Below are 24,407 nucleotides of genomic sequence, written 5' to 3'. Positions count from 1 at the left end.
TTTGTCACCTTTCCCAGAACTCAAGTTTACAGAGAAATCTCTTTCTAAAATCAAAGCCATACAGAAGCATGAAGGTGGCTATCACATGCAGCTGCACAACATGGCAGGAAGAAGGTCAATATTAAAGGTCAGGTGAAATCCAAATATATTAAAGTTGATTCCTGTTGATGTGCAGGGCTTCATACATCTCATATTTTGTTATTCAAACATCTAAATATATTTCATAGATTTTAATTATTTTTAAAAATAATTTTCTGAGACCTGCTATTAGCTCCACCCTAAACAAATGTTCCAGATCTCATTCATCTTTTGACATCAACTGTCAGTCATTAATGAGCTAACAACAGACAGTGGTATGCAACTTCCTCCAGCTCAGTCAAAAATCTATGAAAAATATTTAGATGTTTGATTGAATAACAAATTATGAGTTGTAGGCAGCCCTGCACATCAACAGGAATCAACTAATATTTGGATTTCACCCCACCTTTAAATACTAGTTTGTGCATCGACATCATTTAACAAATAGTTCATTTTGACAAGCTTTGATAAGAAATGTTGTTGGTATAAAAGAAACATTTCAAACAAAAAGAAGTCAGTGATGTTTACCATTTAAACAAATTATTAAACCATTAGAAAGAAAGAGAGTACATGTATGAAGTTGATGAGTTTGCTGATGTTATTTTCTCTTGTTCTTCTGTTCCTGTTTCCATGTTTCAATCTGAAGTTTGAGATCTGGATTTGATCGTACTTCTTCCATGGTCAGCGGTTTCCTGTTGAATGGGTCGATTTGATCACTACATATAAAGCAGCAAAAATAATAAAGAAAATATGTATGTTAATTCTTAATTATTATCAGTGAGCTCTTGTCATGAAAGAAAACATTTCATTAGTGTAAAAAGCAAAACTTGTTATGTCTCTTTTTTTTTACAATTACAATTCATATCTCCAAATGAATAGTGATCTCAATTTTTTTTTTTTTTTAAATAAAAAAATAAAAATAAAAATCAGCTTTTTTAGAAATCGTGTACCTCTCAGCTTTTAGTTTTGCTTCCACTCAGCCAAACTTTGTAGAAAGTTATAAAGGCAGAGCATTTTACCGACATCACTACCACTTCAGGGAAGGCAAATATAGAGGGATTTCTGGTTCCTTTACGTAAGTATCACATTTTTTATTTAGGCTCCTCACATTTAACATTGTTTTTATATTGCCTGCCTGTTTCATTTACACTCCCTTTGAAACACCTTGCCATTAACTGTACATTTTACTTCAAGTTATCTAAACGGTTTTTTAGTATCAGGGATGCCATTTAGAAATGATCAGATTGCCTGAAATTCACAAAGAACAAGCTATTTGTACACAATAAACAAAAACTATGGCCTGAAAATAAATTGCCAGGGCCTGAATTCAGGCCTTTGCCTGAAAACTGGCGTCCCTGTTATATGAATCTGACTTGTTTTTTGTGTTAATGGGGACAAATAAACTTCAAACTTCAAAGTTTGGGCTCACCTCAATAAATGCCTTGCTATCGTTGACCTATCGATGTTCATGTCTGAAGTGGGAAGCGACACAGGGTCTTCCATAATGTTGAAGGTCAAGGGGTCAATGAACTCATCAGGAGCATCTGCAAACATCTCTTGTTCCATCTCATTTGTCTCACTCAGAGCCTGGGGGGGGGGGGGGAAATAAAAATGACATGATAATAATAATAATAATAATAATATGTCTTGTTTACCCAGGGTAGCCTCATCAGTATTCATACTGTTCTCCCCGAGGGCCCTGCAATCATATTATTACCCCGGTCATCGGATTCAGGCTTACCCGCACACAATGTATGCACATTCTCCATTCCCTGGGGAGCATTCCAGCCAGTGCATCATTTTTACAAGCGCACACTTGCTAATCTATTAGCACATTAGCTTTCGCACCCTACCGGGTACCCATTTAACACCTGGGTGATACATGGGTATCGTTTCAAATCTCAATTATTATTCAAACAATTGTTGAACGGAAGATTTCCATACAGCACCATTCATGCCTGAAGCTTAGCTAATTTTTGTGATTACTATTGCATTTTAGTTTCTTGTATTATAGTGTGAGGTGACAGGATAATTTTGTAATAATTCAGAAAGATTGTTATAAAAATAGTATGAAAATCCACAATGAAGGGCATTCCACACAGGTAGTTTAAAAAATACAAACACGTAGCTCTTAAAAATGAAGTTGGTTGATTATGTAGTATATTATATAAATAATGAATGGTTATGAGTTCAATAGTGCGAATATTTTCATGAGTTGAAAGATTAACATTCTATTCAACGAGGCGTCAGCGGAGTTGAATAAAATTAGCGTTAATCTTTCAACGAATGAAAATATTTGCACTATTGAACGAATGAAAAACATTCATTATTTTTTTTATACAACATCAAAGAAGATCTAATAGAACGTTAATCAACAAATTATGCTTTACTCCTTATATTTATTAAAGTTGGAGTCAAGCCTTCTCGATTACTTACTGTACATTCAGATTGCCTTCGCGTCAGATACACACAGGGATACGCCCATGGCAGAGAGGTACGCAGTTTGCATATAACCAAAAATGCACTCTGCATATAACCAAAAATGCACGCCCGTGCAATATAACATCTATTGAATATCATGTGACCAACAATCCTCCAATCAAATGACAAGGATCCACGTAGGTGTTGTATAAAAGCGTCTATGTATACTGTGAGGTTTGAAATGATGAAAATTAAAATAAATTGAGGTTTGCAGCAGATGGGACTTAAAATAATTGATCTAATCTCACCTTGACCTTGTCAGCAAACTCCCTCATCTTCTCAATCATATCCCTAGACACACTGATCTTATCAAGCACCTTCTCTGCTCTGATGAAAAGCATGGCTGAGTAATTAACCTCATCCTCGGCGGTCGCCCTGCAGAACCGCTGCTCGTGGCCCAGATTGATGTAGAGCCGACAGATATCCCTAACCAGCTGCTTGGGGTTGAACTCAATCTCCTCAAAGTCATTCACCTTGAGCGCTATCTTGTTTGGACCGACCTTGAGACAGGAGAGAAAAGGGATGATGATCCTGATTAACATCAAATGATGATAAAAAATGTTGATATTTGACACTTAAAGAGAAGGTTGAGCTATGGGAAGAGGTGAAAAATATATTGTTAGAGTTATCATTGTTATTATACAAGTGTGGAAGAACATCAGATAAAATATGTTCCCAAAAAAGCATGGCTCTTCAAATGCCTTTATATTCTAAATATGGCATGTAACAAGCGTAAAAATCAGGACAGATTTTTATGCCACATGTTTCGTCTAGTCCCATATACATCTTTCTGTGTACAGTGCTTGTAACTTAACCAAGACTGGGCCAAATTTCTGATCATTATGATGATTCCTGAACCTTGCAGTACACGCCAATACTTACATGTATATATGCTAGATGATCAACATTTTCTGATTGAATCTACACCGTTTCTTTCACAATGCAATTGCATGACCAGAACTCAACTTGAGCTTTACGTTGCTATGTTCGCCTCTGTGCACGGGTGCTCGTTTGCCACAAGTGCAATTTTGCACAGAACAATAGGCACCAATGGACAGAAGTATTGCTTTATGCAACACAATGGCTTTGCAACAGCATCCTTGTCTGGCCTTGATTAGCTCCATGACAAACTTTTAAACACCATTATAGATTAATCTTGCACTGGAAACAGTTAAAGAACTTGAAGCCTTTGGTATATTTATCCCATGCTAAATATAATGTGGCACACAAAGGTTATTTGTGTGGCAAATAAAGACTAAAGTTTACGATGTACAAGTAAAAGAACATATTGTGAGGATGATGCTAATGATAAGGTGAAGTGAATGATATTCATTATAAGTCTACGCTCATTCTCCTACATTCCCAATACTGATTCTTCTATGTGTAACACTACTACTGCTGCTCCTCCTAATACTACAACTAATATCACTTCTAATACTGCTAATACTATTACAACCCTAATATGCTTCTACTACAATCAACTACTACTTTTAACCACGACAAGTTCTTCTGCTAAAAATATTGATAAAGAACAACATGATGCCATGTAAATGATTCGAGCTTCATATTATCATTATACAAACTTACCAGTTTGTGTAGAAAGTTGTTGAACATCATTGCCACTCTATTGACCATCACTGGATGTATGAAGATATCTGTGATCTCTGCAGAAGAAAAACCAAAGAAATATATATATATATATTTATTACTATCATTCCTGTTTTACTCATAGATCTTTGCACAGAAACAAAGTTTGAGACAGATACAAGTTTTATTTCTTGGCATAGCTATATTTAAAATATAACAGATTTACCTGTCACCGATCAAATGTTCCACACTTACACACCTTCTATTCTCTCACTCATTCACTATCTCAATCACTTACTAACTAACCCTTTCACTCACTCTCCAACTCACTCACTAACTCACTTCTTCATCAATTAACTTACCTCCTCACTCAATCAGTTTTTTAACTGACTTGCTCACTTACTAACTTACTAGCTCACTCACTTGCTCACTCACTCACTCACTTAATTACTCCTTTATCTGCACACTCACTCATCTGCTTACTCACTTGCTTGCTCAATCACTCAAGTTATATCCCAATCACTCACTCATCCACCGTCTACTCACTTACTCTTAAAACTCCCATTCACTTGGTCATCCACTTTCTATAGAAGCTCAATCAATCACTCGACCAATTACTCATCCACTGACTAACTTGCTCACTCACTCTCAACCCCCCTCACCATTTGAGATGTAGACAAGAGTACTCATCGTCTCATTGGACATGATGTTATAGAACCTAGCGATGGCACAAGTTTGTCTTAGGGAATCTTCCTGCTGTCTCCTTTCTGTTGGTTGTAGCCGCAGCCACTCGCCCCCTTCCCTCTGCTCTTGAAGTACCTTGATTTTCTTCACATACTACAATAAAGAAATAATATAAAGAATATATAAACAAAACAAATAGAAAATCTTATATTCATAAATCACTCTAAAAAGATTGTTTGTTCTTAGTAGACTTTCACATAATCTTTTTCTTTTCCTAAGTTTCTATCACAACATCAAGAAGATAGAACATAGAAATGAAATTGTTAACAAACCAACACAATTTATAAAAACTAAGACAATTATAAAATTGATTAGAAATGTTATTAGAATCTGAGCGTGTGCAAATTCCTGGCGAAAGACTTCTGGGTCAGGTCAGAGTGACAATGCGGAGAGCTGCTCTACCGATTATCTGTTCGGTGTTGTCATGTATTTAAGGTGACATACATTACACCAACAGCAGCAATCTTCCATTTCTAAGAAGACTAGCATTCGCTGTATGCCTCTTCCATTGGGGTAGCTTGGGGTTTCCTGCAGGCTTTTGATTTGGATTAGATAATCAACAAGCCCCAATACCGGGAGGTCGTGGGTTCGAACCCCGGCCGCGTCATACCAAAAGACGTTAAAAGATGGGGAGTTGTTGCTACCTTGTTTGGCGTTCAACAATAAGGGATAGAGCAACGTCGAACTGGCGCTGCTCAGTGGCTGCTGGGCTCACGATCAATTTGGCAAAAAGAATTTTCATTTTGGTTTAATAAAATTTTGAGTGGACTAAAAGATTAGTATTATTATTATTCTTATCATTAATGTCGGATATAGATAAAAATTACAATTGGATTAAAGGGAATTTTTGCGTAATATTTGCAATATAGTTTCTTTAAGGCATTGTTATTATGGCCCTATGTGTTATCAGTGTATGTGATATGGTGTAATATTGAAGCCCTGAAAAAATTGCATTTCAAAATGATCATGAAGCGCCTCAAAAAAGTCAATCTTTGAGTGACCGGTTTTACCATCTTCATTTACCCCAATAGACTGTAGTGTAACATAAGCTGAATCCAGGATTTTGTTTATACACGCGCGACACACTTCCAATGCAGAAATGTTCATTCCTCATGATGTTTTTGCATCCAAGCAGGTATTTTTTTGTGGTTATTTTGGTATTATCGGCATTTCATTCTTTTTGAGAATATTAAAAATAAGGTTTCTATTGAATTTGTGATCAAATTACAAATTTAGGGCAGTTGATTGACGTTAAAAAAAAACATTAAAAAGTTATTTTAAAATAAAGTATTTAATGAAGAAAAAACGTTATACTGTAATTTGGAGGAAAAAACAGAGTAATTCCGGCAAAAATGGAATGGTTGGCAGCTCTGGACATTACTTTCTATCCATCTAAGTATTTTCTCCCGGTTCGGAGGTTGATTGCAACATCTCTCGATCTTCTGCCATTCTGGTGCACTCTTACACTCTTGCAGTTTTAGTCCACTCCAGTTCTTGACTTTCTCTTCCCAGTTGATTCTGGGTCTCCCTCTCGGTCTAGTTCCTTCCACTCTTCCCTCCAATACATCCTTTAAGAGGCTTTGGTGCCTTTTAACACAATTCTACAGAACTTGACATTACTTTAGATACATGTAAGAAGATGGAAGATTGTACTTACATCTAAAGCTTCATCTAGGAGGAAGATGGAATCGTTGATGAGATGGTTGATGAACTTCAAGAAGAGAGGAGCATTAGCATCCTCCATGTGTGACATTGCCTCCTCCGCAACCAACTGAGATAGAACACAGATTGAATCAGTGAAAATTACAAGAACAATTAGTCCCCAATTTTTTAAATAGGCCCAGGTAGATGAACACAGAATCACTCTTATAAATACAAATTCTGTTTAACATATCATTAATTTTTCAAGTAATTGAAGAAGCAGCCAATTGCTGATCATTTCTTTTAATTTAATATCATTTGTTTTATGTAGGTTTATTTTTTGTGATAATCTTGTGTATTAATTATGTACATTTGATATATTCTATGTTATACAAGTTTATTGACTTATCACAATCCCCCGCAGATAGATTTAGTATTTGATTGGTTTTAACCATGACAGAATGGATGCACAGAAAAAAGTTTTTGAACAAATGTATAGGAATAAAAGAACAGGTTATCACATGTAACTTCCATTTTTCTCACTACTGCTGAAATACTGAGTAAGAATTTTTTGGGAAAATCTTAATTTTTTTATATTGTACCTCAATTGTCACCCAGAGTATCGATGTGTGGCAAATTAATGACCCCCTGGAGAGGCGAAGAAAGCAACCAAGTCCTAAACTACTGTGCTTTCATCTTACCTTGATCTGAGTCCTGTGTTGAAGCATGCTCCAAAGATACTTGAGCACCTTGTACATGGGCCGACGGTAGTTAAACTTCTGCTCAAACTGATGAGGATCTCCGGTGAACTCAATATCTACAAAGATGCTGATGAGGGAGCGGGAGATGTGCTCTCCGAGGGGGTGCTCGTTGAATGCTTTCTGCCGGTGGAAGCTACAGAGGAATTATATAGATTACTGCATTTATTTACTTCGATATATATTTTCCCATTTGCTATGTCTTTCTTTTTATATATATGTTTTTGAATGCTTTTTTATATAATTGCATGTATGATGTAAACTCGCTTTTTAGTCTTTGGACTTTTTGACGAGATTGAATAAAACCTAATATGAATTAAATTGAATAGTATGCATTACATGCAGATTGAGTCACAAAAGGGGTATATGAACAAAATCTTGTCTTCATTTTCAGTCTCAGTACACCTGAACCAAGTGCAGTACTATGTCACTGGTGCAATCTGTGTTTGAGAGCTAGTATAACAACAGGCAAAGATGTGTCTGAGAGCTATAACTTACATCAGCATTACAATGCATGTGAGAACTTAACTTACTTCGGGACTACAATGTCTAAGAACTAGTTTTATACTGGAAACATGATGTGCCTAATATTAGACCTACTTTGGGACTCCAACTTTCTGAGAGACTAGACTCATGTTTGGACTACAATGTTCTGGACTATGATGCTTCTGAAGACTAGAGACCCACATAGGAACTGCAATATATAAGGACTAGACTTACATTGGGACTACGGTGCTTCTGCTTCCAGTATTCTCCTCTGGCATCAGACCTTCTAAGATCTCAGCCAGCTTAGCTCGGAGATGAGGGTTGGACATGTGACTCTTATTACCCATGAACACCGTCACAAAGGTCATGACATGCTTCAATGATTCACCTGGGTAAATGACAATATGAACAAAATATCCAATGATGAATCTTGACAGAGCATTTCACAAAACACTGACTGGCTTTGACCGAGTCACAGGATTGCCTAAGTACTTTGACCGAGTAGTACATTTCCCTAGTATCATAATGTTGGTTATGTGGTTAGATAAAAAGTAGAATGTTGATACTGAGAACGGGATAGGATCATATCACATTTATAAAGCATAAGTTCTGGGACATGAACAAAAACAATTGAGACTCTGCTCTAAGAATGCACACTGGTACAGCGCTCAAGTATACGTGTGATACATGTGCACCACATATGATAACGGTCCATGTTTGGCACATTAAACAAATGGATAGGGACTTGAATAAGTGGATAGAACTCGCTCTAAAGAGCATGAAGTTGTGCACAACTGGGCGCTCTCACCTCCGTCTTCAAACTTGGCCTCAGCAAACCTCCGGAGGAACTGAAGGTAGGTGACAAGGTTTTCTGCCAGGCACTCCGGGATGGTGACAAGCTGTGATGGGGGTTCCCCCTGGAGTGGCAGACTGGGTGTGGTCAGTAAGGTCACATCTTCTGATGTAGCATACTGGGTGACAATGCGAGCCGTTGCTATGTGGAGGTTGAAGGCCATCTCCAGGAACTGAGGCTCAAGGAGTGATGTCTTGATGCTGAGGAATAATGTCATGGCTAGCAAAGACAAGAAAATGAGATAAAATATATACAGTCAAACCTGCTTTAGTATCCACCTTTCTTCAAAGAACACATTTGTAATGTTTCCCTTGAAAATGGTTTCTTATCGAAACATGTACTACTAAAAGGAACCTGTCTACAAAGACCGCTTTTTGTGTTTCCCTTGGGTGGTCGCTATAGACAGGTTTGACTGCAATACAAATGCAAGTACAAACAGTAAATCATGTACATTTTCATGTTGATTGAAGAGTCGCAGTTACAAGGTACCTGGAGGAAACTTGTCTGTTGAGAGTCAGAAGAGCGTTAACTCTATGTTAAATGATATGAGTTAGCACCCTTTAAGCCCTGAGCAGACAAAATTTAAGTTCTATTACTATTGTCATAGCGGTTATTTGGTGTTATCTAAAGAAGAAAGACAAGTAATTTCTCTGATACAAAGTGGGATCTTGTTCCATGTTGTCAATGCAGCTATTATTATAAGGTTATAGATGTCAGGTGTAGGTTGTTAAACTTTAAAATACAACAGTGAAACCAGCTTTTAGCAACCACCTGTATAGAAAGAATAGCTATCTATGAAGACCAAACCTTTTGTTTTTCTTAAACTGTGTTTCTCATCGAAATATGTATTTCAGCAACCTGTACATAAAGGCTGGTTCTTTGTCTACCTTGAGTAGTGTTCATACACAGGCTTAACTGTATTGTACACTGTAGAACAAAGATTGCAGAGCTGGGTGTGTTTCACAAAGATCCTAAGTTAAACCTAACTCTAGCTATTAAGTTGGACTTAAACATTATGGAGAGCCATTCGTAGCCTTACAAAAGAATATATTCAAAAGCAAAAATTCAAGTAGTTTAGACTTTTCATAAATTCCAAATCAAGAACATGAAATCTCCTTGATAATAGAGAATATGAATGATTTGAATCAACATTTTATGCCTTTTAAAATAACTTGTACAAAATATTTTTAAAGATGCTAATGGCTTTCCATTAGAAGTTCAACTTAGGATTTTTGTGAAACACCCCCCAGGTTCTTACCTTTATCCATCCTTTCATGGAGCTGTGACATGACGGGACCCGCTCTAGGTCCTCCCATCTGTTGGACCATCTCCTGGAAGGCTTGCTGTACGTGGTGAAGCTCACGGTTGATTGTGTAGAACCGTTCCACCAAGGTCTGGAAGCCTAGCTGCAGACACCGATGGGTCAGGAAGAAGATGCCGGAGACAAAGTTGTAAGGGGGATGGGTGGGTAGACTGGTGTTCTCCTCCCCTTCCCGGTGGAGCATCCTTGTCTCTTTAGGAAGGCCTGTTTGTGAAACCAGGGAGTTGAATTCAACAATGTAAAATGGTATCGCAGCAGCTTAGACTACACTCTGCGTATATGTGCAGACACAGATGGGTCAGGAAGAATATACCAGAAGCAAAGTAGTACGGGGAGTGGGTGGGTATCTGGTTTTTCTAAAGATGGAGCATCTTAGTCTATTTAGGGAGACCTATTTGTGAAAACAGAGTATACTAATTTTTGTTTTTCTCTAAAGTGAATTTTCACACATCTCAAAATATATTAACATATATATATATACATTTAGTATAGCTCCTCTAAAAAGAAAGGATCCTCCTGAGTTATACATTTTGAAAAATTTACATTGTGTGTGATGAAACATATGGAATAGTTATCTTGCACTATGTCACGGGGTCATTACCATTTCATTCACCACCACTATCATCATCATCCATGGCATCACCTCTAACACCACCTCTAACACCACCACTACCGCCGCCGCCGCCGCATATCGATATCGAGTTCAGCTAGCCATCATTTTGAAATAAGACGTAGTTGTCATGCAGAGAATGCGGCAGCTCGCAGAGAGGAAAAAAAATCATGTAATAGGCACGTGAATATCACGTGATCTCAGGCCCGCGCTTTTTCCTCTCTCTGCTGCATTACCGCCCTCTACAGTCTACTGCATGACAACTACGTCTTATTTCAAAATGATGGCTAGCTGAACTCGATATCGAGTACGTAGCTCATGAAATATCATTATTTCTGTAAGATATTATGAATATCTATAGTATTATTTGTCAGAGCAAATAATTATTTTACGGTAATTTTGTTGAATTGGAGTCCCTTAAAGTCTTACGTGATGTTTTTTAATTGGTTTAATGCTTAATGTTCCGATCAGGTCGGATGACGGTGTAGGGATGTAAACATGCATATCAAGCTTGACTCGTAACTTCTGCTTGCCGTTAATTTTATACACGCATTTTTAGAACGAACGAAAGGCACTTCGATGTTATTTCAAGAGCTTTAATTTATTTTCCTTCATCAAACTATCAAGGGTAAACCATTATGTTGTGGATATATTTTGACAATTACATTAAAGGTATTATATACCTCATTTTAAGATTCTTTACTAATCCTGTCTTCTGATTGGTTGAAAATGCAGTCATGTTCTTAACCATGCCCGCTAATTGAAATTCATAGTCATTTTTCCCGGCTCTACCGGTTTATATCCATTTTTCAAAGCACTTTTTCCATGGCTGTGAAACGTGACGTCATTTTGCTGCGATCCCCATTTTGGTTTACGTGTTACCGTATAAGTTTCTTTTGTGCGATGACCGATGCGCAATACCGTTAACGGTGTTTAAGTGCAATTCGATTTTGGTCGCTGCATTCAGGCGACGAATCTACCAATCCACGCAGCGCAGACGACCGATCGCCATTTTGTGTACTAGTCTCGATCGCAAAATACTGGGGTTTTTGTTTCCAATTTTTTGTCAATAAAGAGGCAAAATGGAGGACACAGCTATGCCAAGATTTCAACTTATGGATGACATTCAGCTGCAAGACTTAATCGATTCTGCTGATAGCAAAAATACGAAGTATGCAGTAAAATACGGCATTAAAATATTTGAAGAGTTCTTGCGAAATGTCAACACGGACCTCGGAGATGTAAACAGACTTCCGAATGCAGACCTGGACAAGATCCTTCAAAAATTCTATGCGGGTTGCAGGCAGAAGAACGGCGATTATTACAGCAGGAAATCAATGCTAACGTTCATATTCGGACTTCAGCGTCACTTTCTCAATACTAAATCTGTGGACATTATCAAGCATGAAGACTTTGCAAATTCGTCAAGAATTTTCAAGTGTTTTTCAGCAACGCTTAAACAGCAAGGGAAAGGATTTGTGAAACACAAATCACCGATCTCACAAGAAGACATGGCGAAAATTCAAGATTCGCTTGATTTGGACGATCCACAAGGCCTTCAAGATAAGGTATGGAAACCTAAATGGGTGAGTCAACATTTTCCTTTTTTTCGGTATATAAAATATATATTGACTGCTTTTAATATTCGAGGCATAGTTGTTTCTATAGGGTCTCGGGAAACTCACAACCTGCTATGACCCCGCGGCGCAAGCGCCTTGGGGTCATAGCAGGTTGTGAGTTTCCCTTGACCCTATAGAAACCACTATGCCTCTCAAAGCAGTCAATATATCCTTACTATGTCCCATTTGCAGGCCAAAAAAATGAAAAAGTTAAATTCCAACTGCATTTGAAAGATAATACTAATTTAGAACTTCCCTAAAAAAGGTAGGGCTTGAAAATGTCTTCAAGTTGGAAAATAATGACTATTAGTTGTCAAATCGACTTTAGGGCTATAGAGCCCAAAAGTAATAGTCTTGATTTTCAGACAATTGTACCGAATGGTCATACGTTTTATGCTTCGCAAAGATTCAATCAGTTTAACCTTGGCCATCACAAGAAGTGGGTTATTGATGTAGATAAATGCTCATGTACCTTTTACAACTCTTTTCATGTATGTTATTACCAAAGAAGAAAAAAGGCCAGTCAGTCACTCAATAGTGTCTGACAGTGAAGTCTAGCAAGTAAACGGGTTTCCTTGCATAATTTTAATATGAGGACACTGCTAACGTTTAAATTTCACAGATAGGACGTACATGACATATTTTATAATTCTACAGTTCTATAGTTCTACAGAATTTGAGGTTGGCTGCAAAAGGGACATAGTACCTTTAATGCCTTTATTATTACGATTTAATTGCAATAGTCTGATCAGTCTTGTGTGTGCACTCTCTTGCTCTGTCTTCAGTGGGTCATAGATCTATTTCCACTTCCGTTTCTGAACGCACTCGATCGGTACCTCGAAGCGTGATTCCTTTCTTGCAGCCTCAATTTTAGAGCGATAAAAACACCTACCGTCAACTGAAACAATTTCCATTTATTTCTAAAGCATATTTATTTGATTATATTGAAATATAAGTTTGTGAATTGCATATTTTTAGTTCTATATTTCAAAATATCAGTGTGAAATTTAATTTTGAAAAACCCTAAACCCGAAAACCAAAAAACCGGGTTTCAGCTCGACGGTCGGGGCCCGGGCGGGGACCCGTTTCGTCTCAGGCCTAACCACCACCATCATCAACCTCATCGTCATCCGAATCATCATCATCATCATTACTCACCTACAAGATGAACACCAAGCTCACTCATTTGAGCATCTGTCGCCCCTACGGGCAGGTCCACACTGCCATAGCTCATATCCACAGTCATGATGTTGGTCGTGTCTGGCTTGGTAAAGGGACCACAGAATCTCAACAAGACAGAGGAGAGGTTCAGAAAGAAGGAATCACTGGCATACGTCAGGGCAAAGGTTGGAAGCCGCCTTGACCACATCTTGGTGCGCCCTGAGAGTCATGGGTGAAGAAAGGAAGAAGAATATCTAATTTACATCTGGTTCAAGACTTTTTAAGGGCATACATCGCCTGCCATGGTTCAAGTCCGACTTTAGTCAATCTTAGTCTTTTTGAAACATCCCCCGGGAATGCAAAAGGCATTAAAGTTTAATTTCTAATTAAACATTCCTTTTTTGACATATCTGAATAAAAGCCTAATAAGCCTAGTCCATTTGGTACATGTATTTACAAGTTGGTTCTACTAGTGTGTGATAAAATTATAATTGTCATCAATTATGTATTTTGTGTTCTGGACGTATCTTTTTGAGCTACTACTTTTTGCTACGCTGCTTATTTTTAGAGTGGCTTCAGCATATTGACTGGTGGAAACTATTATCTGAGATGCCAATATAACACATGAGTTGTATCAATATCCTACCTGCATTAGCATGTATACACCTTCCTATCCAAGCCAGCAATCTATTCCTGATTTCCAGCGATGACTTGAAGAGAGATCTGAAGATCCTGTAAATATGTTCTGTAAGTTTACCAACAGGCTGGCAAAGAAAAAGCAAAATAGGATCTTTGAAATAAAAATTCCAAGAAATAAACTTGCATTCTACTTTTAAAATGCTATTTCATGAAAGCCTCACAAGACCATTACAATCTCTTGCAAATATAAAAATATTGATAATATTTGGTTCTTGTATATTGCTTGTATTGTATCTGTCAGACTTTACACTTGGCGCTCCTGATTATTACCCTGGCTTTAGAATGGCTGCCATTCGGGCGCTCTAGCATTTCAACAAATTAATTCCTGCCAAGTACCCAATTACTTCACCAGGGTTGAGTGTGGCAATTGTAGATCAATGTCTTGTCAAAGGACATTAGTGCCGTGGTGAGAATCAAACCGCGGACATTGTGATCCAGTCCAGAGACATATCCACTTGACCATGTCACCTCTACATGTACTGTGAAATGATCCTACATATCCCTACTTGCCACATAGAGCTGTATAAGAAAGCCTTAAAGAAGGGCGTTTAATGATTTGAAATCATTGAAAAGCCAGAAGACTAGAATCCCGATGAGGGTACTTACCTGCCATATGTATTCCTGTGTAGCTTGATGGTCTCTCCCAGATGTCCTGGATGGTTTCTCAAAGAACTGTGGCTCTTCATTGTTCCTTGGCAGGCAGGATAGCGAGAGGATGAGACCAACCGGAGTCTTCTCATAGCTCTTGGCATTCATAGGGTCTGTAGGTGATATGAAATCCATAAGGACCTGTGGCAGATAGAGTGGTGATAAATAATACGATTGATGAGAAGTTCATCACATTCAGCAGAAGACTGAATCAAATATTACAATTGAAGAAAAAAAATCATCATCACAACCACTAACACATCTAGCCACAGCATCACCATCATCATCATCAGAGGGCTAGATACTAACAGGCGCCTTGGACACATAGGTGCTCGATATTGACTTCTGAACTCCTAGAATGTCTAATTGTTAACATATAGCTCTCAGCGATGCATATTCTGAAAAGTGCATTCCAAACTCCCTTCCGAAAAAGTTTGTGTAGAGCCCTGGTTATCACCATAACCCCACAAACAATACCACTACCACCTCCAGCACCATGACCACCACCGTACCCCCACTACCACCACCACCACCACCACCACCACCACCACCACCTCTACAACCACAATCCCTTCTAACATCACCAACACCACTACCCCCACCGCCACCACCATCATAGCACTCACTTCGGCAAGTTGAGGTTGTCTAGCAAAGAATCCCATGATCTCACACCAAACATAGTTCTGAGGTTCAACCAATGAGGGGCTTTGGCTCATCTGCTTGTAGAGGAGGTCTAGCACTGGAGTAAAGGCCTCTGTGATTGGTAGAGAGTCATCTAGATGGATAGCCTCTGCTACCTCATGGAAAAACTTGACTGCTATATCCCAACCTGGCAGAAGAAGATAATACGGCATTAATCCATTGACTAGTGAATTTGCTAATTCCCACAGGTCTAACATACAAGCAAGCTGTATCCATAGCCATTGGTTAAAACTACCATTTGAAAAATGTTCATGATTGGAAAGTAATTTGATATATGATCTCTTAGATTGGGAAATACAACAATAAAAAATTCAAGATAAACTTAACTTTTTTGCATGGAATAGTTTTTTACTGAGAATGATGAAGATTCATATTTGCAATACAGTAAAAGTAACCACAAATCATAAACAATGTCATAATTACAGGAGTACTTTAAAGGAAATGCCATGAGATCATCATCATCCATGTAATCCCTGAGTCTGACATTTTGAAAAATTGAAATTAAATTCATTTTTTGTGTTGAAACAAAAGGGAAAGTTGTCCGGCACTACGTCACAATGACATTACTGATTCAGGCAATTTGAAGTGCCTATACGCATAATGATTACTACTTAAAATAATCTATAGCTCTCCTATTTTTTATCCAATTTCCTTAAAACTGTCACTAGTCTGTTTCTCTTAGTTTTCTGCTTTCATACAAATTAGCTCACTAAGAAGGTTGTCCTTTCACTAACACATACCTTCTTCTTTTGTGTATGACTGTAGAAGAATATCAAAGAGTTGCTGCCTTGTGTTCTGATTGTTGTATACTTCTGGGGTGAGGAGACACGTAGCTGCGTTGGATACAGTGATTCTCTGGCATTTCTCTGCATATTCTGCCGTTTCATTCTACAAAGAAATTATGAATTACAATAAAACACTTTCTAAAATGCTTACAATAATATCAATAATAATAATTATAATGTTTTTATACCCTACATTTGAGCTCAAAAGGCGTGAAGTCAGTTTTTATTGAGGTAAATGAGTCACCCCCTTTGGCTCCAAACAGACAATGTAGCGCAATTTAACCCGGGTTCTCAAACCGCTTGACAAACAAACTTTATATAAGCACAGAGAAGATCAATGAACTAGTTACAAGTGATAGTATACGAAAGAAAGAGCTCCCAAGTTCTCCATATCTATTTAAAGGCAATATGTCCCATTTGCAGCCAACTTAAAATTCTGTAGAACTTTGCAGGAATTGTGAATATGTCATGTATGTCCTATCTGTGAAATTTAAACGTTAGCAGTGTCCTAATATTCAAATTATGCAAGTAAACCTGTTTCCTTGCTAGACTTCACTGTCATACACTATTGAGTTACTGATTTACTTCTTTTTTCCTTTAGTAATAACATACATAAAATGAGCTGTAAAGGGTACATGAGCATTTGTTTACATCAATAACCAACTTCTCATAATGGGCAAAATTAAACTGATTGAATCTTTGCGCAGCACAAAACGTACAACCATTCTGTACAAGGGTCTAAAAATGAGGCTATTATTTAGGTGATTGCAATCAATAAAGTCGATTTGACAACTACTGTGGCATGTCCTCATTGTCCTGTTTAACATGAATGGAAATGTTCATTTATGTGTAACCTGAATGTTTTTGATAAGGGCAGCAGCTCTGGTGTATGAAGCTAGGAGGTAGCGTAGAATGTCCTTCTCTCTTGCTTTCTTCTCTTCTTCATCAAAGTTTGCGATGGATGATGTCATGTGAAGAACGTGGAATGACGGATCCGGAAGGAGTAACCTCTCAAAGAGGGCCTATGAAAAAGAATGATAATAATAATCAGGAATGCCAGTTAGAATTGATCAGAGGGCCTGAAAATCACCTAGAATGAGCTATTTTGTACACACAAAAAAGCCTTAACTATGGTCTGAAAATAACTCACCAGGGCCTGAATTCAGGCAATTGCCCGAAAATTTGCATCCCTGAATAATAATCTTGGTTTATAATACCATTCAATACCATCTCTAAGCCATTTACAAAGAGGGCCTATGGAAAAGAATTATAATAGTAATAATAATCTGGGTTTATATACCATCTAATACGAGATACCATTTCTTAGCCCTTTATAGATCTCATTATTACAATGGTCATTAGACTAATTCACGTACAATGTGCACCATCTGAACTCCATGGGGAAATATTCCTACTATATGGTCACCGTGAAAGCATTTGGCAATTACTTAACACACAAAGGCTTTCATCATCCTACCAGGTCCACATTTCTCTCTAGGGAATGGAGTGGCAAATTTAGATTAATGCCTTGCCAAAGGACATTAATGCCAAGTTGGGGATCCAACCCACGACCTTAGCATTTCCATTCAAGTGCTTACACCACTTCGAGCAAACTACCTACGGGCAAACCCATCCAAGACTCAGGTGTGTGTTTTCCACTTGAAGAACAAGGAGGCAAAGAGAGAACTGAAGCTAAAGTGGAACAATGTGCAGCTTAACCACTGCGAGCATCCAGTGTATTTAGGTGTAAAACTCGATCGCACTTTATCCTTCAAGAAACATATCGAGAAGACAATAGGAAAAGTAGAATCTCGAAATGCCATCATCGAGAAGCTAGTATCTTCACACTATGGCGCTGACCCCAAAACTGTACAAAGTGCAGCTGTTGCTCTATGCATGTCATCCGCAGAATATGCTTGCCCAGTTTGGAGCAGATCAGCCCATGTGAAGAAGCTTGACACCACACTCAATAACACATATCGAAAGATAACAGACTGTCTGAAACCAACAAAAGTTGAGGAGATATATCACCTCGCTGGCATTGGATCTCCTAACCAAAGGCGCACTAACACCTGCCTAAAGGAACGGATGAAGCAGGTGACAGATGACAGACACATGCTACACGGTTACTTACAACCCCAAAAACGACTTATATCCCGACACAGCTTCCTCGATTCTGTCCCACCACCTGAACAGAATCCTCCACCATCGGTCAAGCCCGTACTCATCAGAGGTCTTAACCTGAAGTGGCTGGAGTGGCAATGCCTAAATCGAATGCGGACGAGAATGGGACGGTGTAAGGTCAATATGGCAAGATGGGGCTATGCCCATGAAGGAGATACTCTCTGCGACTGCGGAGAGACTCAGACGATGGACCACCTCTTGCAGTGCGGCGGAACGGATTGCACAGATGAAGACCTGTCCCTTGTTAATGAAACGGCCATTGCAGCAATCGAGCAATGGAAGAACTTAATTTAATTTAATTTACTTCTAATTAAGGAACTTTACATAACTATCTTGATCTAAGGAGACACGAACGAACGAACCACTCGACTACAACACCTCTACATAATATTGATGATAATCAGCGTAAACATTGTTATTTGATCTAATCAACTATTCTAGAGAAACCAAGAGTTGAGACATGGAATGAAATAACATTGCAAGGGTGTCACATGAACAAAATCATGAAAGGGTTCCTAGCTTACCATATCAATGTTCTCCCAGGATAGCCATGACCATGGTTCACAGCGCTCCTTCTCTAGTTGATCAGCCATGTCGACCAGGAACACACACTTAGGAGGCATGTCTTCATCTAAGGTCGTTCCCTCTGTGTACAGGAAAGAGAACAAGTTGACATCATTTGTTAGTTATGTGTCAAAATATTTACACAAAACACAAACAAAATTTCAATCATTTAAATTTGAAATAGGGAAGGAGTATAACGTCGGTGGGGAGACAAAACCTTGTATCTCAATTTTTTGAGATTTTGATTTTTTTGCATAATTGTGTACCTACATGTAATGGCCTACGACACCACCTGATAAATCCATGGAACGCCTCCTGTCTCGGTTTTTCCACAAATTCCACACAAAGGACGGTGTCACAGCACTAAATCTGTTGAGTCAGGAAATGTTTTTTCGCTCTCCTGAAAATTCATGATTTTTGAGATACGAGGTTTTGTCACCCCACCGACGATAAACTGATGCATGTAAAGCACAAAGTCCCTTGTGACTGGGCTCCATAGATCTGGATCTATACAATGCAGGGCCCTACTGGGCATGAACGCATCATTTGAGAGAGGGCGCGGGGGGACGTAGAAGGCTTTATCAATGGCCATCCTCAATGTGCTGGTTGATGTGGAGTTTACAATGTTGTCCTCCAAATGGTTCCACTCAATGGTGGTAGATAGAAAGTATAAGCTCTTGTAATTTTCAGTTTGTGCTCTGATGGGGTTGTAGCACTTGCTGTTGTTTGTCACTTGTCTGTCTATGATATTTGAGGTATTACAGTTTTCAAATTGTTTTGCAAGGATACGTCGTTTTGATTTTATTGGTTGAACAAACTTTTGAATTGGGAGAGCAGGCATCAGCCCCTGACGACTTTGAAGAAGAGGGTGAGTTTGAGATTGATCCTTCTTTCCTTTAGGCTAGGGAGATGGAGCTCGACAAGCTTGCCTGTAATGAAGCCCTCATCTCTGGTCACATAAATTCCTTTTTTTCAGGGCTCTAGGATTCTAAGATACACACTGGTGCCATCTTTGCCTTATTTTGAAGCATTTACAAACAAATTATATAGGCCTATATTTATTTATCTCAAATTGCTTACACCAAACTGTTTTTACAGGCTCTCTTACCTTGATCTACTGTTATAAGAAAGACTTTTTGAATGACTGCATCTACTAAACTGATCTCCCTGGCTGTCACATCCACCTCCATTACTCCTGCTTTATCTGGGTGACTTATGTCCTGTATATGGGGAGAAAGAGAAAGAAAAGGGAGTGGAGGTGAGAGAGAGGGAGAGAGAGAGGTCAATGTAGGCAGAAGTTAGCTACGATAGAGGTGGCTACATGGATATTTAAGCTTAAACCCAATCAATAGCAGTAGTAGAAGAAGAGGAGAAAGAGGAAGAGGAAGAGGACGAAAAGGAGGAGGAGGAAGAAATGGCAAGGTAGAGGAGGAGGAAGAAGAAGTACTGTAGTAGAGGTAGATGTAATCTTCCTATGCACTTCGAAACATGGTTTTATATAAATGCTGCATATATACGTATTAGACCCCATTCTCACTCACTTCGTTGGAGCGCTCTGGAGCGCTCTAATTAAGACCCGCTCCTCAAGAGCGGTTCTTAAGTGAGTGAGAACGCTCAAAGTGGTCCAGGAAGCGGACTTCTGGACCGCTCCAGAAGTCCACCTTCCGAGGTGGTCTTGAAGAGCGGGTCTTATTAAGAGCGCTCCAGAGCGCTCTAACGTGCAATGTGAACGGAAAGCGTACTTTGAACGGAAGTGACGTTCCGCGCGATGAGCGATCGGGCAGGCACTACACATATATATGTATACGGGACGCGTCGCGAACGGGACATCAAGTGACATAGGGTTTGGATTCCGCGCGAAAAAATTGACCCGCCTACCTGAGCTGCCATAGCAACAAGACCACTTTGACTCGTATAGCGGTTTGAGCCATAAAAACTGCTCGGAGTGTGAACGCTCGCAAACCGTTCCTCAAGACCCGTTCCTCTGGAGCGGTCTGGAGCGGTCTAACTAAGACCACTTTCAAAGTGAGTGAGAACGGGGTCTTACATTGGCTATTATACAGAAAAAGGGAATTTCTAATCTGACATGTATATTTAGAAGGAACTTAATAACACTCTTCTTATAAAATTAATTCCAAAATATGAACCAATTAAAAATCCTCAGTTATTTGACACATAGGACCAACCTGAACTACATCTGAGCCTTGTTCTTCTTGGCTTGTTGATACCAGGAGAGCGAAGGGGTTGCTAGATGAGGAAGCCATCTCTATGTAGCTGGTCTACTGCGCTATCGCTACTGCAGATGCTGCCTGACCCTTCTGATTGTAAGCGGCAAAGGTGTAGTGCTTTTCAAAAATGATCCTGATGGAATTTCTCCTGCAAAGTTAAAACAAAGTTGTGTTAAAAATGAGTTAATGCATTTCCCAGTGTCCGTTCATGCGTCTACATGTATGCATTCCCTGGTGGCATACACACTGTACACGCCGGAAGAGCCAGGGATGTTGTGTGCTGGATACGTTGTATGCATGCTAGGTCATGTGACCTAGATACATACGCGCATACATGAGTGCTCTTTATCCCTCTGTAATATAAAGTCCCACTGGAGTTTCAGTGAGGGCAAAAGGAGTTGACATCTAGCTGCCATCAAAGTTTCAAGTTTAAAGGGATTGGGTAACTTTGTCTCAGATTCTGAAACAAAATCCTGGATTTATCTAATGCTGAAATGATAATTATAAAGCTTTAGGTTAGTAGGAACCCCATGACTTTTACAAACCGATCGGCTGTCTGATTATCAAGATATTTATGATTAGAAATTGAAATCAAATTTTGTGTTTTCCTAATAACAGTTTTCATAACACTACAGTCTATTGGGGAAAACGAGTATGGTAAAGCCATCACTTCCTGATCATTTCAAAGCGTAACTTTTATGCGTTCTGTTAGCACATGCGCTAACATGCATAGCTATATATGTAGAAGTCTATTGCGAAATAACTATGTGTGCTGTCGCAATGAATTTAGTATGTGTGTAAAGAGGAGCTCTTCCGTGTTCGCTTCATCGCAGCGAATTTGCAAATGACGCACTTTTCGATGTGCAAGAGGTATTTATACGATACCCTTGCCATGCGGTAGCGCTCGTCCAGTATTCGGTCAACACATTGACATTCAGTGCTTTGTCGAGCAATTGTGTGAAAAAAGTGCGCAAATACGCTTTGCTCCTTGGCAACGGAGATACCACACACAAATCGCGAGACCCAATTCTAGGCAGAAAAATGCTCTTTCGGAAATCTTTCGGAAATATTTTAAGTTACTATAAAATCCTGTTTACTGTGTTAGAGGAATAATTTTCATTTCTTTTGATGGGTAGACTAGATTGCCAAATAAAAGAGGTAAGAATTAAAAAAATTAGCGATTTCCCCTTAAGTGATCGAATACTGGGTGCTCTACCCTAGTCTAAGTCTTTGTTTTTAGGAAAAATGCTCTGAAAAAGATAACAAAATTGACAAGAAACAGGTAGAAACATATCGACTTTTAAATCATGACCTTCTTTAGATCTAGACTCTATTTGGACATTTGATGAATATTAATTCATTTTGGCAGTAGGGGCGCTGCCGCTGGTCCGAGAATGAGGATATCCTCATAAACGCGGACAAAATGCATCCTCATAAACAAGGATCGTCTGCATTTTCGCAAACGTTTTTTTTCATCGGCGCTTTGCAGGTTTCGGGTTTCGGGTTTCCGAACCGCCTACAGGCAACGCCAAATTTGGATTCCCAGGGGAAAATAACCCTAGTTGACCGTCTACTTTTAAGGGTTGTCCGTCTTCCCAAGGATTTATTGCTCATAATGTGAAGGTCTCTGTACAAAGAGACCATCAAGAAAATCACCCCGAATCTGTTTTTTGCATCGCCAATGTGCCGATCAAAAATATGGAACATCTGCTTTGTTACAGACAATCCTTGTTTTTGAGGACGCATTGGTCCACGTTTACAAAGTCGATCGTTATTAATTATCTCGGACCAGTGCCCCAACTGTTTGGGTAGATCTAGACCGGAGTTAGTTAGGGGCCAAATTTTGGACAGACTTCTGAACTAACGCCACTAGATCTAGACCTAGATCTACTTCCTTACATTTAGAAAAAATGTGACCCAACTCGCTGCTTGTGTCGTTTTCCTATGCAGGCTCCGCAGCTCCGACGTCTATATCGGCGGCCGGCGGAGCTCCCGACCAGCTCCCTAGACTAGATTCTAGAGCTTCATGACCGGTGGCAGTAAGTATCCCCTTAATAGTTAGTCCTTAGGCTTAGCGCGTAGCGCCGCTCCAATTAACATCGATGTTCAATCTAAGTTCATTCTATATGTACCATACAATATACTTGTAAATGATAATACTTAATACTTTACCAGTTTTAATAAATCTCTTGTAAAAGCTACCATACCGGCCCGATGTACGTTTAGAGGATTTGTCTACATACGTACACAATAAACACACATGCATACATTACGTAGTGCCTACACGTACTACTACCGGTACGTTGATTGCTTCCGGGTTATCGATCCGGTCGACGTCGTACGCTAATACTGCCCCTATTTCATTTGTAATTATGCCCCGCCCCGCCCCCCCCCCCCCCCCCCCCCCCCCGTACTCGATCTACTAAAGTAAAATTCAAATTTCGTTAATTATAATCCAAACGAATAGGATTTTTTAAATATTATGTACAACAACGGATACAAAATTCTAAAATATCACATATAATTGAGTGCACAAGTCAAAATATAAATATAATGTAACCAGGAATTGCAAAATATCACACACATATAGGTCTCTTTGTGGTGTATAATAGGGGGGGGGGTCGTAAGGAGTGAAGGTTAAGAGTGGGATTGCATGAACTGATGATGCCCCCACTTGCCATGGACCTAGGTCGGATGGAAAAGGAAGAAGAATAATTTAGCTAGAAGGAGAAACTTAACTAATTTAAGAAGCGGAAGAAGAAGGAGAAGAGAAAGATGGAGAAGAAGAAGAAGAAGAAGAAGAAGAAGAAGAAGAAGAAGAAGAAGAAGAAGAAGAAGAAGAAGAAGAAGAAGAAGAAGAAGAAGAAGAAGAAGAAAAAGAAGAAAAAGAAGAGAAGAAGAAGAAAAAAAAGAAGAATTAAGAAGAAGAAAAATTGAAGAAAAGAAGAAAAAGAAGGAGAAGAAGGAGAAGAAGAAGAAGAAGAAGAAAAGAAGAAAAAGAAGGAGAAGAAGGAGAAGAAGAAGAAGAAGAAAAAGAAGAAGAAGAAGAAGAAGAGAGAGAATTGAGAATATTTGTGTGAACAGCTAGGCGATGGTATATACATTGTGCTTATTTATCATTTTTGTGTAAATGTTTATAAGTATTATCATGTTGAATACTTCCAACTTTCAGTCTCGCATTGAGTATCATTTGGAGGTTTGGTATACATACAGAGGCTACGTACATAGGCTATCTTATTTTTTATAAAGAGAATACTT

General features: G+C 38.8%; 1 protein-coding gene across 1 annotated transcript; it reads right to left on the bottom strand.

Moving 5' to 3' along the window:
* Positions 1-244: 244 nt before the first annotated feature.
* Positions 245-23,447, bottom strand: LOC581667 (ubiquitin conjugation factor E4 A). The gene is made up of 20 exons (XM_030977585.1): positions 23,322-23,447; positions 21,108-21,297; positions 20,030-20,141; positions 18,882-19,003; positions 17,028-17,195; positions 16,129-16,276; positions 15,313-15,515; positions 14,645-14,827; positions 13,986-14,103; positions 13,337-13,558; positions 9,887-10,153; positions 8,584-8,847; positions 8,010-8,163; positions 7,233-7,425; positions 6,548-6,661; positions 4,809-4,983; positions 4,147-4,223; positions 2,808-3,059; positions 1,508-1,665; positions 245-794 (listed from the first exon to the last, which is right to left on the bottom strand). Exons 2-20 carry the CDS (start codon positions 21,183-21,185, stop codon positions 677-679), a joined length of 3,126 nt encoding a protein of 1,041 aa, XP_030833445.1. The 5' UTR covers positions 21,186-21,297; positions 23,322-23,447; the 3' UTR covers positions 245-676.
* Between the last annotated feature and the right edge of the window lie 960 nt (positions 23,448-24,407).

The sequence above is a fragment of the Strongylocentrotus purpuratus genome, unplaced genomic scaffold (genome assembly GCF_000002235.5).
Source record: "Strongylocentrotus purpuratus isolate Spur 01 unplaced genomic scaffold, Spur_5.0 spur5_scaffold_1, whole genome shotgun sequence".
NCBI lineage: Eukaryota > Metazoa > Echinodermata > Echinoidea > Camarodonta > Strongylocentrotidae > Strongylocentrotus > Strongylocentrotus purpuratus.
This window is presented reverse-complemented; position numbering and strand designations above follow the sequence as displayed.

Bases quoted from the DNA above. Each gene is read 5' to 3' on its own strand.
- LOC581667 (XM_030977585.1), bottom strand. From the start codon at position 21,185: ATGGCTTCCTCATCTAGCAACCCCTTCGCTCTCCTGGTATCAACAAGC. The intron at 19,004-20,029 runs GTAAGAGAGCCT...TCCTGTACACAG, and splicing joins TCTTATAACAGTAGATCAAG to AGGGAACGACCTTAGATGAA. The intron at 1,666-2,807 runs GTGAGATTAGAT...CCCCCCCCCCAG, and splicing joins AGTTTGCTGACAAGGTCAAG to GCTCTGAGTGAGACAAATGA.